General features: G+C 37.7%; 1 protein-coding gene across 3 annotated transcripts in view; it reads left to right on the top strand.

Moving 5' to 3' along the window:
* The window catches only part of LOC114667825 (phospholemman-like), a 39,579-nt gene extending 25,767 nt beyond the window's left edge, over positions 1-13,812 (top strand). For all 3 annotated transcript variants that reach the window (XM_051920571.1, XM_051920570.1, XM_028823318.2), the window contains 6 exons: positions 3,959-3,994; positions 4,403-4,477; positions 8,117-8,153; positions 8,413-8,462; positions 9,802-9,841; positions 13,524-13,812. In XM_051920571.1, coding sequence (XP_051776531.1) covers positions 3,959-3,994; positions 4,403-4,477; positions 8,117-8,153; positions 8,413-8,462; positions 9,802-9,824 — 221 coding nt within the window. In that variant the 3' untranslated portion in view covers positions 9,825-9,841; positions 13,524-13,812. The remainder of the gene's footprint in view (positions 1-3,958; positions 3,995-4,402; positions 4,478-8,116; positions 8,154-8,412; positions 8,463-9,801; positions 9,842-13,523) is intronic.
* Positions 13,813-14,139: the final 327 nt, after the last annotated feature.

The following is a 14,139-nucleotide window of genomic DNA, read 5'->3' as shown; positions in this document are numbered from 1 at the left end:
ATTGTGCCAGCTATGACGTTTGGTGGAGGAAGGATAATGGTGTTGGGCTGTTTTTCAGGGTTTGGGCTAGGCCCCTTACTTCCAGTGAAGAGTAAACTTAATGCTTCAGCATACCGAGACATTTTGGACAATACTATGCTTCTAACTTTGAAGAAACAGTTTGTGGGAGGCCCTTTTGTTTTTCAGCATGACTGTTCCCCAGTACACAAAGCAAGGTCCATAAAGACATGGTTGGATGAGTCGGTATGGAAGAACTTGTCTGGTGGTACTGAGCCCTGACCTCAACCCCATCAAACACCTTTGGGATGAATTGGAACGGAGATTGCGAGCAATCCGTTTCATCCAACATTAGTGAGAGAGAGAGAGGTTTGGAGCACGTGCTGATACAGCACATTGACGCACCCACCACATGACAAATCAACTCAGGATCCCCGGATTAGGACCCAAGTGCAACCATGTGATGGGTGACACCTCAGCTGACCTCATAAATGCTCTACAGAGTGAATGGACACAAATTCCCACAGAAATATTCCAAAATCTTGTGGAAAGCCTTCCACGAAGTGCAGAACCTGTTATAGCTGCAAAGGGGGGGGGGGGGGGGGGGGGGGGCTCAACTCCATATTAAGTTCTATGTATTTGAATGCAATGTCATTAAAGTCCCTGTTGGTGTAATGGTCAGGCATTCCAATACTTTAGTCCATATGGTATATCTCTCTAGAGGGAGAGAGAGAGACACGAAACTCACCAACTTGGTCGGGAGGCCGTTCCACTCATCCATCCATTGTAATGTACAGGGGGGAAGAGAGAGAAAGAGAGTGTTTATAATGTATATATGCAATAGACAGGAAAATATCATATGTCTAAGTAAAATGTAGTATGTGGTTTCTTTTTGGACTTACTAATTAAAAGAGATTAACTCACTGCCAATCAGAGTCCTTGCACAAATCATCTCAGAACTCTGAGCTCACCCGCCCAATGTAACTGACGTTACTTTAAAGCCGAGACTGCTGTTGTCACCAGGATATTCTCTGGAGGGTCTCTCAGGGTAAGGAACTCCCCAAAGAAAGTCCTATGGCCTCCTCAACCACATGTCCCTAGCATTTTTATGTAATTTTGTAAAAGGTGATTTTGTTGTAGTTTTTATTAAATATTATTTTGTGCTTCATTTAAATTGAAGTAATCTGAGCTATAAATGTCAAGTATTATAATAATAAAAAAAATCAATAAATAAAATGAATAAATAAATATAAATCAAACTTATGCATAAATACAAATGCTAATTTTCATTTGAATACCGCTATTTATGACATTTTCGTAAAATCAGAAAATACTTTATTACCTATTTTAAATCTAGTCATACTAATGCTTTGAAAACATTGAACCAATTTTTTTGTGGTTCTTCTTAATCTCATTGCAGTAGAAGGCTTAATTTTGCACAAGTGTATTATTTAAAAATTCTTAATAATGTAGCATTTCTTACAAAATGATTTTCTAACTGATAAAATGAATACATTTTTAAAACATTTAAACTGATATTGCATTATATTTGCACAACTTTCTTATGAATATAAATTTAATTAGATTCATTCTAAAACTGTAGATGTTGTGCAGTACCTGAAATGTAAACAAATAATAGCTGGTGCTGCTCATTTTTCTTGGCTTTCTTAATTGCGTGGTGGTGGGGGGGGGGGGGAGGAGTTTTAAACATGCTGACACAGGTGTGTAACATCGAAGTAGGGAGGCGATGAAACCCCTTCACAGTTTCAAGCAGACTTATCTAATACCGAGCAGCAGTGGTTTTCTCATTTGAAGTTTAGTGTGCGCTGATAGAACCAGGGATTGGCACTAAACCATTTGTTGCTGGTACTCTGTAGTCTGGTTGATGGAAGGAACAATCTGAGAAGCTCTTGAACCCAATGGACACACCCTCTATGGAGAAGGCAGAGTTAGATGCTGATGGAAGATCAATGCCCATTTCCCTGAGGGAGGTCACTGAGGTAGTTTAGCAACTCCACAGTCATAAAGTCCCAGGGTGAATGAAATGCTGAAGACACACCTTTTCGATGTTGTTTGGGAGAAGTGCCCCTAGTATGTCAGACCAGGATTGTGGCCCCCATTGTTAAAATGGGAATTGGAGAGTATGCTCCAACTATTAGGGGATTGTACTCTTCAGCCTCTCTGAGAATGTTTATGAAAGAGTACCTGAAATGACACTTCACCAGCCATGAAAGCTCAGATCCAGGAGGAGCAATGTTGATTCTGTCCAGACTTTTGAACTATAGACCAGCTCTTTACTTTCATGAGAATCCTGGGGCGTAGTGGGAGTACACCCAATCCATCTATATGTGTTTTGTGGACCTGTTCCTCAGTAAGAGGATCAGCACCTCCAAATCTGTGGTCATGGTACTCATTAGGAATATGGTGGACTTTCTGAGTGGGAGGTGAGTTACTTTCTCAAGTTGAGGAGTTTAAATATCTTAGGGGTCTTGTTCACAAGGGAGGGGAAGAAGAGATAGTGAGATCGACAGACGGATTGGACCAGTTAGTGCAGTTATGCGGTTGATATAGCAATATGTAGTGGGGAAGAAAGAGTTCAGCCAGAAGGAAAAGCTCTTCATTTACTATTCAATCTACATCCCTACCCACACCTATGGTCATGAGCTATGGGGTAATGACCAAAAGCATGAGACTGCGAGTACAAGCAGCTGAAATGAGCTTACTCATTAGGGTGGCTCTCCCTTAGAGACAGTATGAGAAGCACAGACATCCGGAAGAGGGCTGAAGTAGAGCCGCTGGCCATCCACATCGACAAGAGCCAATTGAGGCGTCTGATACAGAGGCATCCAAAACAGCTCCCTACAATGGTTTTAGGAGACACTAGAGAAGACATAGGTCTCACTTGAAGGATCGTATTTCCCAGATGGCCTGGGAATGCATTGGGGTCCCGCAATAGGAGTTGGCAAGTGTTGCTGGGGAAAGGGATGTTTGAATTCACAGCTAAAACTGTTGCTCCCACAAACCAGTTAGATAAGCATAGGAAAATGAATGAATAATTGAATGAATTAACAATATCAAAGATACATAAATGGGTGATATCAGCATTAATAGGAAGAGTTTTAAACAATCTTGATTAAAATCTACATTCACAATACATAACAGTATGAGTTGACCGCAATTTGAGTGCTTTACTTACCATATGCCATGTTTCCTTGCACACTGTTGATCATCAACAATAATTAGTAAATTCCCAGGATACATGATGGCCTCATTATTTAATGAGCAGTACTAGGCAATTCAACTGTGCAGGAGGTTCAGGTTATGGCAATGTTGATTGACAGTAGTAGAGATCTGGCTTAGAACACAATATGTAGTCTCAATATTCTCCTAGTATGTACATCTGTTTTTACGATGTGCTTTTCTTCCACATCCCAAAAATGTACATATTTGGTTGACTGGCAACTGTAAATTTGTTTTGTATGGTTTAGTAGGGCTTTTTTATAGTACTTTGTCCCATGATTAACTGCCATTCCATTTAGCCTTGCATCACATCTAACAGCCTGAGAATTTAGTAATATGCAATGACAGAAAAAGAAAATATATGCTTTCCTAGTAAAGAATTAATCATTTTATAGGTAATAACACAATATAAGGGATATTTTTGTCCCAATTATCACATTGTATTTTAATTTTGTTTTTAAATGTCCTCTTTGACTCTATCTATCTATCTATCTATCTATCTATCTATCTATCTATCTATCTATCTATCTATCTATCTATCTATCTGTCTGTCTGTCTGTCTGTCTGTCTGTCTGTCTGTCTGTCTGTCTGTCTGTCTATCTATCTATCTATCTATCTATCTATCTATCTATCTATCTATCTATCTATCTATCTATCTACACAAAATAACAACCTACATGTATACTAATCAATGCTAATTCACATAGCTACTATTTTTCAGACAGACCCAAGAATGAAGATAACCCATTCCATTACGGTAAGTACTGTAAAAGGCTACAAAAGATCTCTTTGTGTCCTAAAGAATATACCTTTTTGGAATATTAACAGAAACTGAAGGCTTTCATAAATTTACCAGGCTTTTTGAATACCTGCCTTTCTACTTGCCTTGTTTATGGACAAGATACTGCAAATTTGCTTTAGGATTAATAAAACAACAAAAAGAAAACAACTATATTAGTTTTTTGTACGTAATGTATAAATACATCTGTTAATTGTCCTTGTTGTGAGAGAGAAGTAGCAATATTCCTAACTGATAAGTAGAATACATAATTAGTTGCTGAACAACGTAGCAACGTTAGCTTCTGTTTAGTAGAAACCATGCATGGTCATTGAATTAGGTCTCAGAAGATCTCTGTTAATTGATCGTTTTATTTTTACTTTTTAGATTATGAGTCTTTGAGGATTGGAGGACTGATCTTTGCAGTGGTGTTGTTCCTTATGGGTATTGTACTAATTCTCAGTAAGTTTTTAATAATGTTTGAAGTGTTATTTGCTTATTGATACAATTTTGTTGTATGTGAAATAAGACAATTCTCTAGTAATAACAAAACATCCACCCCAGAAGTTATCTACCCCACCACCATACTACCCTGCAGAAAGAACTGATTTTCAAATTATTACCTACAGTTAATTTACAAATTCTAGTGTTAAACTCATCACTAGTACAGAGCAAAATCTACACATCTACTGGGTTTGAATCATCGGGATACCGAATGTGGAGAAGGCTTTAGTCATATATGTAACTTTATATTCCTAATTATATTGCAAGCTAGATTAATGTAGCCATGCTGTACTTTATTTGAAATGAATCTCATTAGTGTCTTGAAAATTCTGAATGTGAGGTACTAAAATCAGTTTGTAAAGCCAAATCTGTGTGAGTTTACTTCCTCCAAACATTCTTTTAATTAAGAGCTTTTTTTTGTAATTGCTGTTAGTTGAAAACCAGTCATGGTAGTTAGAGTATCAGTTTGTGTCTCCCACACAGTTTTGAGGCTTGAGCCACCTCAGGAAATGCATACAGTAAAAAAGAAGGAGTATTTTGGCCTCGATCCTTTCTGTCCATCGCTACTAACTTATGTACCTTTATTTTAGGGTCAGCTTGGGTTTCTTCAATTTGTCTGTTAGTTTAATCAGTACCTGTTTTATTTGTTGTTGTTTGAACTCTTCGCATTTTGACAGCTAATTAATGCACTGCAGTATAGCACTGTGGCTGTGCATTTGTTTTCTATGACTCAACCTGCCTTTTTCATGTTTTCCATTTTGTTGGGATGAGAAAAAATAATTTCAGACAAACATGTCTATGCTGTGTTTGCACAGTTTTTGTCTTCTTTCCTTAGAGCCCCAATGTATGTGTTGTATTGTACTTACGGCTGATCACTCCTTGATTGTCAGCTCCCACACGCACAGGAGCCCTACAACTTAAGACAAAAGCCAAACCTGTTTGACACAAAAAAAGTACAGTTCAGTTAAACCACAAAATGATATACAACAAAAACCCAAGTACAACATTAAGCAAAAATGTGAATTTCCCCTTGGGATTAATAAAGTATCTATCTATCTAAAAAAACATGTAATAGTCACACACCCATGTAAACACAGGGAAATGTATACATTCCAAAACAGACAGGGCTCACAGTGACAGTTTTCTCAACCACCATCTACAGTAACACTGCAGTTTATAACACTTTATAACACTTCAGTTTATAGTGTGCTATAAGGCATGACTTAACTCCATTTGAAAAACAATGATAATTAATTAATCACACTTAAGTGACTTTTTTTACTTTAGATACACTATTTTTATAAATTAAAAACAGAAGAGACTTTTCAAATGAGTTGTCTTTGCAGAAAAAACATTATATGGTATGCATTTTAGTTGCTGATTTCAATTGGTGATGTTTATCTTTTCGCTTTTTTTAAGTTTATTTTCTTCTTTAACTGCTTTGAAATAGCAACTCTTTGTTCCTTACTGCTGTTTTGTTTATAGTAAAATATTCTCAAAATGATAGTATGTTTCATCACATGCTGGCGCCCTGCCCGGGGTTTGTATCTTGCCTTGCCTTGGCTCCAGCAAACCCCTGTGACCCTGTAGTTAGGATATAGCGGGTTGGATAATGGATGGATGGATGGATGATAGAATGTTTTCTATTTAGACAGGTACCTTTTCTTGTTCACTAATTATGGCTATACTAAAGTACTGCTTCAGAACATGACTTTCTAGCTACTTCTATGCCTTATTTATGGACTAACATCTTTCTGTTGTTATTTGCCCTACTTTTGTCCACTGAGAAGTAGCAATAATTAAAACTCCCACATCTTGGTTGTTTGCTTGAGCCAGTAATCTAACAAGCTGTGATCATCCTAAAACACCGGTGGGGCTAATATTAGAGTATTAATATCTGGGCGTGTGGAGATTATTAATTTATCTTCATCTTTCATCAATGGAGTTGACATTATAATTGCTATTTTTGCTACCGGACCTATTGACAGGAAGACTGCCATCATTAATGATTTCAATGATAAATGTGGGGACTTTATGTAGCAACAGTCAAATTAATTTCTACTATTTAAACTGCTTCTCCCAGAAATATCTGTTTAAGAAAATACTGTTATTTTGGTAATTAAAGAGCATTGGAAATTAAAGATTTTTTAAAATAAGTAAATTCCAAATTTTCCTATTAAGTCTTTTGAGTATCTTATTATTAGGTTATGTGAGCTCACCCATTTGCTAGTTTCTCAGCCTTATTGCCCTCCTTAATTTTGCTTTTTTTGCTTTGTCTGAAATTGTCACATCACCTTGTAACCCTAAGCTCTGTGATGCTTTGAATTATTTATTTCTGCGCTCATGCTGTTTAATTTCTGACTACTTTATGACTAATATCTCGTCTTTTTCAAGTGATTAAGCCTCCTGTGGTCGTTTAACTCTTTCAAGGCTGATGTTGACTTTTGTCAAAAGGAGGAGTTGACGATGGTAAATCGACTGTAAACTGTGACAAAACCAACTGTTATGTTTTAGTTAGACTCTTGTTGCTAGAAGGAAAGTTGGATTTATTGATTTCCTGCACTCACGTGAGTAGCAAGGCGCAAACAACGGCAAAAATGGCACTGACATTTGGCGAGAGATCAAAGCAAATGTGTAAAGCAAAATACTCCGTGGACAATGTTTTGTCTATTATTTCTGAACTGGACTATGACTTGTCGGACTCAGATTCTGATACAAGTGATTGAAAACGACTGTGAGGTTCCAGCTTCAGCTGATTGGTCCCCAGCTAATCATTGTACTGACAATGTTCACCAGGGAGGACTGCCACTTAACAATGATAAGTGGTTGAAACCAGATTGCAATGCACCGCAACTTTGTCCCAGCCACACAAAGATTTTTTAAATAAATATTCAGCCCTCAAAGAGTTAATTCCCCTGTTAAACTAGTTGAAATATTCTTTCACTAGTTTCAAAGTCAAGTTGAAATGTATTGTCATTTGTGTAAACATAACTTCTTACATGCATTTCTCCCACACACAAAAATAGTTCAATGTAAAAAAAAAACAAAAAGTGAGTACTACACAAATAATCAATACCACACTAGTCATTAAATGCAACATCAAAGAAATAACTACAAGGAAAAAAATCATGTGGTTGTTAGGGGTAATTACCGTTGAATAGCCATATGAACTGTTGATACAAAATGTCCCTGATACTAATAGTGTAAGTGCAAATATGCCTGTGGCATTTGCCAGAACAAAGAAGGGAAAAACATACACTAACTATGCCAAATGACTTGAGACAATACTGTAAGACTTTCTAAGACAACATGTGGTACATACAGCATGTACTGAACTGAGGGGAGATGGGTACCATAAATAAATATTCTATGCAGACTTCACCCCCCTCTGCAAGGCTTTACTGTCCTGATCTGAGCAGGTCCTAGCTTGTTTTGGAATTGAGATTGTACATTCATTTCCCGTGTGTTGACATATCACTGACATGAAATGTGTTAGTGTGAACCTTCTGCACATTTTTGTCATTTCCTTCTAAGAAGTAAGCATTTCTAGAAAACTAGGTAGCTACTAGTTTTAATTAATTTATTTTTTAACTATAGGCAGAAAATGCCGCTGCAAGTTTAATCAACAGCAACCGTAAGTTTATTTATTTGTTTGTCTATATTTCTGTTTATAAACTTTTGGAATATATTGTTTAGAGAATAAATAATTATAAACTTGCATCCAAATACCTTGTAAATAATTGTTATGGCTTTGCTATTATAACATCTTTGATATACTGTACTGATCATTGGTTTAATTGATTTTCAGAAATTAGGCTCATAACAAAACTCATTTAGCTCTATAAGAATTAAATATTACAAAAAAATATGCTATTTTTATTTCTTTCTGTTAGTACTGGAGAGCCAAGTGAAGAGGAAGGCACTCTGAGAGCATCTATCAGACGTAAGTAGCAGGCACAGAGCATGATACATTGTTATCAAAATTATATGGCCTTTTTTGAGAGAGAAAAAATTTATTTTAAAAGGCTTTATTTATTACTTTTGTATTTGTTGTAATTTTTACAGGAAATCTAAATATCAATAAAAAATATGATTAACAGATAAATTGAGCAAAAGAGGACAAGAGAAAATAGTGCCTATTCACTTCATTTCTTGCCTATAATTGTAACAGTTTTGAACTGAGAGAACAGAACATTTTGATAGCTTTAAAGCTTGCATCCATCGCAAGTATAGTGCTTTTTGTTTGCCCATTTTAGCTAGACAGGGACATACTGTATTACGTTTCTGTCCCTGTTGTGTTTCAGCTATCCTACAGCAAGAAGACAGCTGTAGTTTTTAACTGATCTCAGAAGGGTATAATGTCAATATGCCTATATGTATTAATTTATATATATATTTACCTGTACGTGTTGCGAAAAAATCAGACTCAACACACTTAAAAAAGTTTGGGGCAGTTACCCGTATAATATCCCTGGCTGCAATGGGTTTAGTTTTTTGACAGAAGTGTCTCTGTTGGAGTCCAGACATGAACTGATGAGGGTTTGTAAAGATGGCGGTTTTAAGTGGTCAAACCGGAAGTGACGTCATCCTGGGTGCCGGATCCGGAAGTGACACCATCAACGTTGAGTCAGACAGGTTTTTCCGTGGCTGGTCTGCAGAGATAACAGGAGAAGGTTTAGTGCACCGAGCCACCCCCTGGCCTGGCGTGGAATTACCTTCACTTGGTCCATACAACGTCCTCCTACTTGCATGTGCGTGACAATGTACAGTCATTTGTGATGTCTAATATGATTGAGAGAAATTAATATATCTGATTTTTATTTATAATCTCTAATGATAACCAATCATTGAGGACCTTTACAGTACAAAAAAAGTGTTTCTCTGGAAGCTACAGTAATAAAATTGGGAAGAAATTATATATTTTTTTCTTATTTCTTAAGCACAAGCTTTCTAGCAGAGTATTTGATTTTAACATGATGTGAGAATACTATAAAGAGTTTTCATTGTTTATTTCTTTTTCTGTTTTTCCAGTGGTATATTAGCCTTTTCTAAATCTGCTTGTAGTAATAAATCGTTTCCCATTTTAATGTATCTACCAGAAACAAATTATTCATAAAGACAACTATTTCTTTGTTGTCAAACTCAGATCTAGCCAACAGGATGTAATGCAACAAATAAATAACCAGTAAGTTGCATTAGAATGAAGAAAGAGATTTGTTGTCTTCTATATTATTGTGCTCATTTGCTGCTAGATTTATGAACTTTGCAATTTTCCCTTCCAGGTATGTCAAGCAGAATGAGATGAGTATGGAGCTATTACAGGTAACAGTGGAAATGCAACAGTGCAACAGTACAATGATTTTGTACCCATTGTATATTTAAGGCTGTCCTCCACCATGATGTTGCCAGGATAGATTCTCACTCTGTGATCCAGACCTGGATTCCTTCATGGATGAATGAATGGATTGGTGCAAAGCTACAGTTTCAAAAATTACCCATTGCAGTATTAATGCAGTATTACAGCACTAAATGTGGCAAGGTCTACTCACATGTGCCACAGTGGAATAATGATTTTGCTTCTGTGGCAGGTTTGCTGCTTTTATAGGCTCCCCAGAGGCCTGTGCTGAAGCTGCTCCTTTAAATAATGGAGTACCAATTCATACTGCTGCTGCTGCTTCAGTGCTGATGTCTCTCCTAGCTGATGTAGGAACCAGCATCACTACATAGTCCTCCTTCAAGCTGCCAAAGTGTCCACTTGCAATAGTGTAGAAACTCTTTGAAACAGCAGGGTGGTCTTCTTTTCTAATGTAGATGGTGATAAGGGTAGACTAATAATGTTCAGCATTGTGCTCTCAGCTCATACAAGAAAGGTGTTTGACACTGCACTTCTGGGTGGTGACCTGACCATTATATGTGGACAGGTGAATTTATTTCTGTGCAGCTGCAGAGTCTCTCAGCTGTCTTTCTCCTTAGCTGAGCCTGAAGCAGATAATCCAAGTCCTTGATCTCAGGTGTGAGATACTCTGTTGACAACAAAGAGTCCAGAAACTTTATTTTTTGGACTCTGTGTTTGTCAACTCTGACTTCTGACAACAATACAGCACCAGAACTGACCCATGAATTTCTGATTTTTGTTTAAGTACTTTGCTATACTAGAATCTACATCATTACATCTCTCTATTATAAAAAAATTCTGGAAAAGAAAAGCAGGGCGACGAGTTGTGATCTTCTCGGAAGTTCTCAGAAGACACTCAAAAGACCCGCGAGATGCAAACAATATCAAATAAGAGCGTGGAACACTCAATCATGTAAAGGCACGTAGCACATACAGATTGTGTGCTCTCAGCACATATAAAGTGTATAAGGACAATACGTTAAGCAAAGAAGAAAGAGCAGCATGGAGAAAAGAAACCCAAAAGTGTTGGAGAGAAAAAAAGGCAGATAAGAGATTATGAAGGCAGTGGAATTCGAAAGGCTCAAACAAACGATGGTGCGATACACATGCAGAGAAAGGTAAAGAATATGAAAGCAGTAAAATTGGAAAGTATTGTAGCGTCCCAGCCAGGTTGAAGCCTTTTTTGTTTCAAGTGACTGTTAGGTCCGATTGAGGGAGGGTGGAGTACAGCACGGAAGACTGATAGCAGCACAACAGCAGCAGAAAGACAGCAGATGATCCGACGGCACCTCCTTAGCATGCATCAGCCGCTCCCCAAAGAAAGAGATTTAACCACGCCTGAGGCCGGAAATAAAGGACAACTATTGTTTTCACAACGTCACACAAGACAAGGCAGTGAGACATCATTTAAAACAAGTCCACGGACATCTAACCTAGCAGTTGTTGGATTGCTGTTGGCAGACACACTTCATGTGCTCCCAGCTCTTTAAAACAACGACGAGACAAGCAAAACACGCAGATCACCAGCAGCAAAAAGCCTGCAGATGATCAGACTGCTTCTCCTTAGCGTGCGTTCAGTCAACCTAACACTTGCCACCCCCCCACCCCCACTCCCTTCACAACGCGAGTGACAGAGATGCGAAGTGGCAAAAGGACAGCTGCTGTACAGGCTTTGAAATGATCGGGCAGCAAGACAAGCAGAACAGGCAGCTCGCCAGCAGCAGAAAGAAAGCAGATGATTCAACGGCATCTCCTTAGTGTGCGTTCAGCCTCACCCCCTTCACAATGCGAGCAGCGTTATACGTTCTGTGAGAAAGAGATGTAACCATGCCCGGGGTCGGAAATAAAGTATTGTTTTTACAAAAGTTTAAAATAAAAGTGAAAATAATGCATATGTAACAATTCCCATGAAGCTAACAATCTCTTTAAATTGTATATCTGGTAAACCAAACCCAGGGGTGGGCGAGTGAAGCGAGCAGGGGGTGGAGCCCCCTAGTATAATAAAAAATATTTTTGCTATTGTGCATATTTTTTAACATTTACATATAATCTTTTTTAAATACAGTAGTTTGTTACCTTTTTTTCTTTCATGGAGCAGCAGTTTACAACAGTTGTCAATACAGCTGTCTAATGAATCCAGTGTCCTGTGCTCTAGTGCCAAAATCGGTTGCTGTCTCCATGAAGTTTAAACGTTCATCCCATTACTTTGAGTACCCTGATTTTCCTAACATATGCCACAAATGTGCAGGTTAGGTGGATTGACAGTTCTTAGAAGGCCCATGTGAGTGTGAATGTTAGTGGGCTCTCTGAAAGCTAATTTCTGGATTAGCTCCTTCCTTGGGGAAAGCTTCTCAGGTTCCAGTCCCAAGGAGACCATGAGTTGGATTACACAGGTTTGAGAATGCTATACAGTAATCCCTCCTCCATCGCGGGGGTTGCATTCCAGAGCCACCCGCGAAATAAGAAAATCCGCGAAGTAGAAACCATATGTTTATATGGTTACTTTTATATTGTCATGCTTGGGTCACAGATTTGCGCAGAAACACAGGAGGTTGTAGAGAGACAGAAACGTTATTCAAACACTGCAAACAAACATTTGTCTCTTTTTCAAAAGTTTAAACTGTGCTTCATGACAAGACAGAGATGACAGTTCTGTCTCACAATTAAAAGAATGCAAACATATCTTCCTCTTCAAAGGAGTGCGTGTCAGGAGCAGTGACTGTCACAAAGATAGAGAGAAAAGCAAACAAATCAATAGGGCTGTTTGGCTTTTAAGTATGCAAAGCACCGCGGCACAAAGCTGTTGAAGGCGGCAGCTCACACCCCCTCCGTCAGGAGCAGAGAAAGAGAGAGAGAGACAGAGAAAAACAAACAGTCAAAAATCAATACGTGCCCTTCGAGCTTTTAAGTATGCGAAGCACCGTGCAGCATGTCGTTTCATGAAGCAGCTGCACAAAAGATAGCAACGTGAAGATAATCTTTCAGCATTTTTAGACGAGCGTCCGTAACGTCTAGGTGTGCGAACAGCCCCCCTGCTCAATCCCCCTACGTCAGGATCAGAGAAAGTCAGCGCAAGAGAGAGAGAAAAGTATGCTGGGTAGCTTCTCAGCCATCTGCCAATAGCGTCCCTTGTATGAAATCAACTGGGCAAACCAACCGAGGAAGCATGTACCAGAAATTAAAAGACCCAATGTCCGCAGAAATCTGCGAACCAGCGAAAAATCCGCGATATATATTTAAATATGCTTACATATAAAATCTGCGATGGAGTGAAGCCGCGAAAGGCGAAGCGCGATATAGCTAGGGATTACTGTATTACATAAGGTATCTGTTCCTGTTGTTTCATTTTAATTTTATCTATACCTTACTTTTTGAGTATTTAGCATCTTTTATGTTTCATTATTAATCATATGCAAATCTAATCTCTTTTGTGGACATTTCCACTTTATACTGATTTATGTTTCTCCTTTTATTAATGCATGACTGTTCCAATTTCACATTTTATTTCCCGTTATGCTCTGGAGTGTAGTTTTATTATTTTACTATGTTACTTAACCAGTTTCCATGTTGTAATTTCTGCCATTGTTTACTTTTATTTTTCTATCTTAGAACCTGCTTCTGAAGTTCTGACAAGAAATTTCTCTAAATTCTTCTCTTGCTAAGGTTGCCAGTTTGTTCTCCTGCAATGTTCAAAGTGGAGTCCACATCAAAATTGTACTTTCAGCTCATCATTCAACATACATCTTGACTGAACCATCTTTATGGTTATTTTACTGTTTCCTTTATTTACTTTTAATCTAATTATGTTATTTTATTACTTGGAGAGTACATCTTGAGTATATTTGAAAATAAGAATGTTAGTAAAAAACAAAAATAAATTTTAAGTTTACAAATTGAACCCTCTGCTTTTTGTTTGCCTTTTCAATTCATTCATCATTTTGGCAGATAACTTGCTTATGTCTTTATAATAAGAATGTCATAATTTTATTAACTTTACTAACACTAATAACTGTAATATTTAATATTATGCCAAGTAATAGTCTTTAAATACAATGTTATTTTGAGAGTGTGAAGAGAATAGTGATTGACTTTGAAAGACGTCCTACGCAGGATCTGTCAGACACAGGTACAGTCATCCCCAAATAAATAACAGGGCAGCTGTACAGATTATTGGATGAGTTTGTTGTTTTTTCAGGTTGAAATTATTTCTTCACATTTACAGCAT

This window comes from Erpetoichthys calabaricus, chromosome 17 (assembly GCF_900747795.2).
Source record: "Erpetoichthys calabaricus chromosome 17, fErpCal1.3, whole genome shotgun sequence".
Taxonomy (NCBI): domain Eukaryota; kingdom Metazoa; phylum Chordata; class Cladistia; order Polypteriformes; family Polypteridae; genus Erpetoichthys; species Erpetoichthys calabaricus.
Note: the sequence above shows the minus strand (reverse complement) of the source record. Positions and strands in the feature narration are given on the sequence as shown.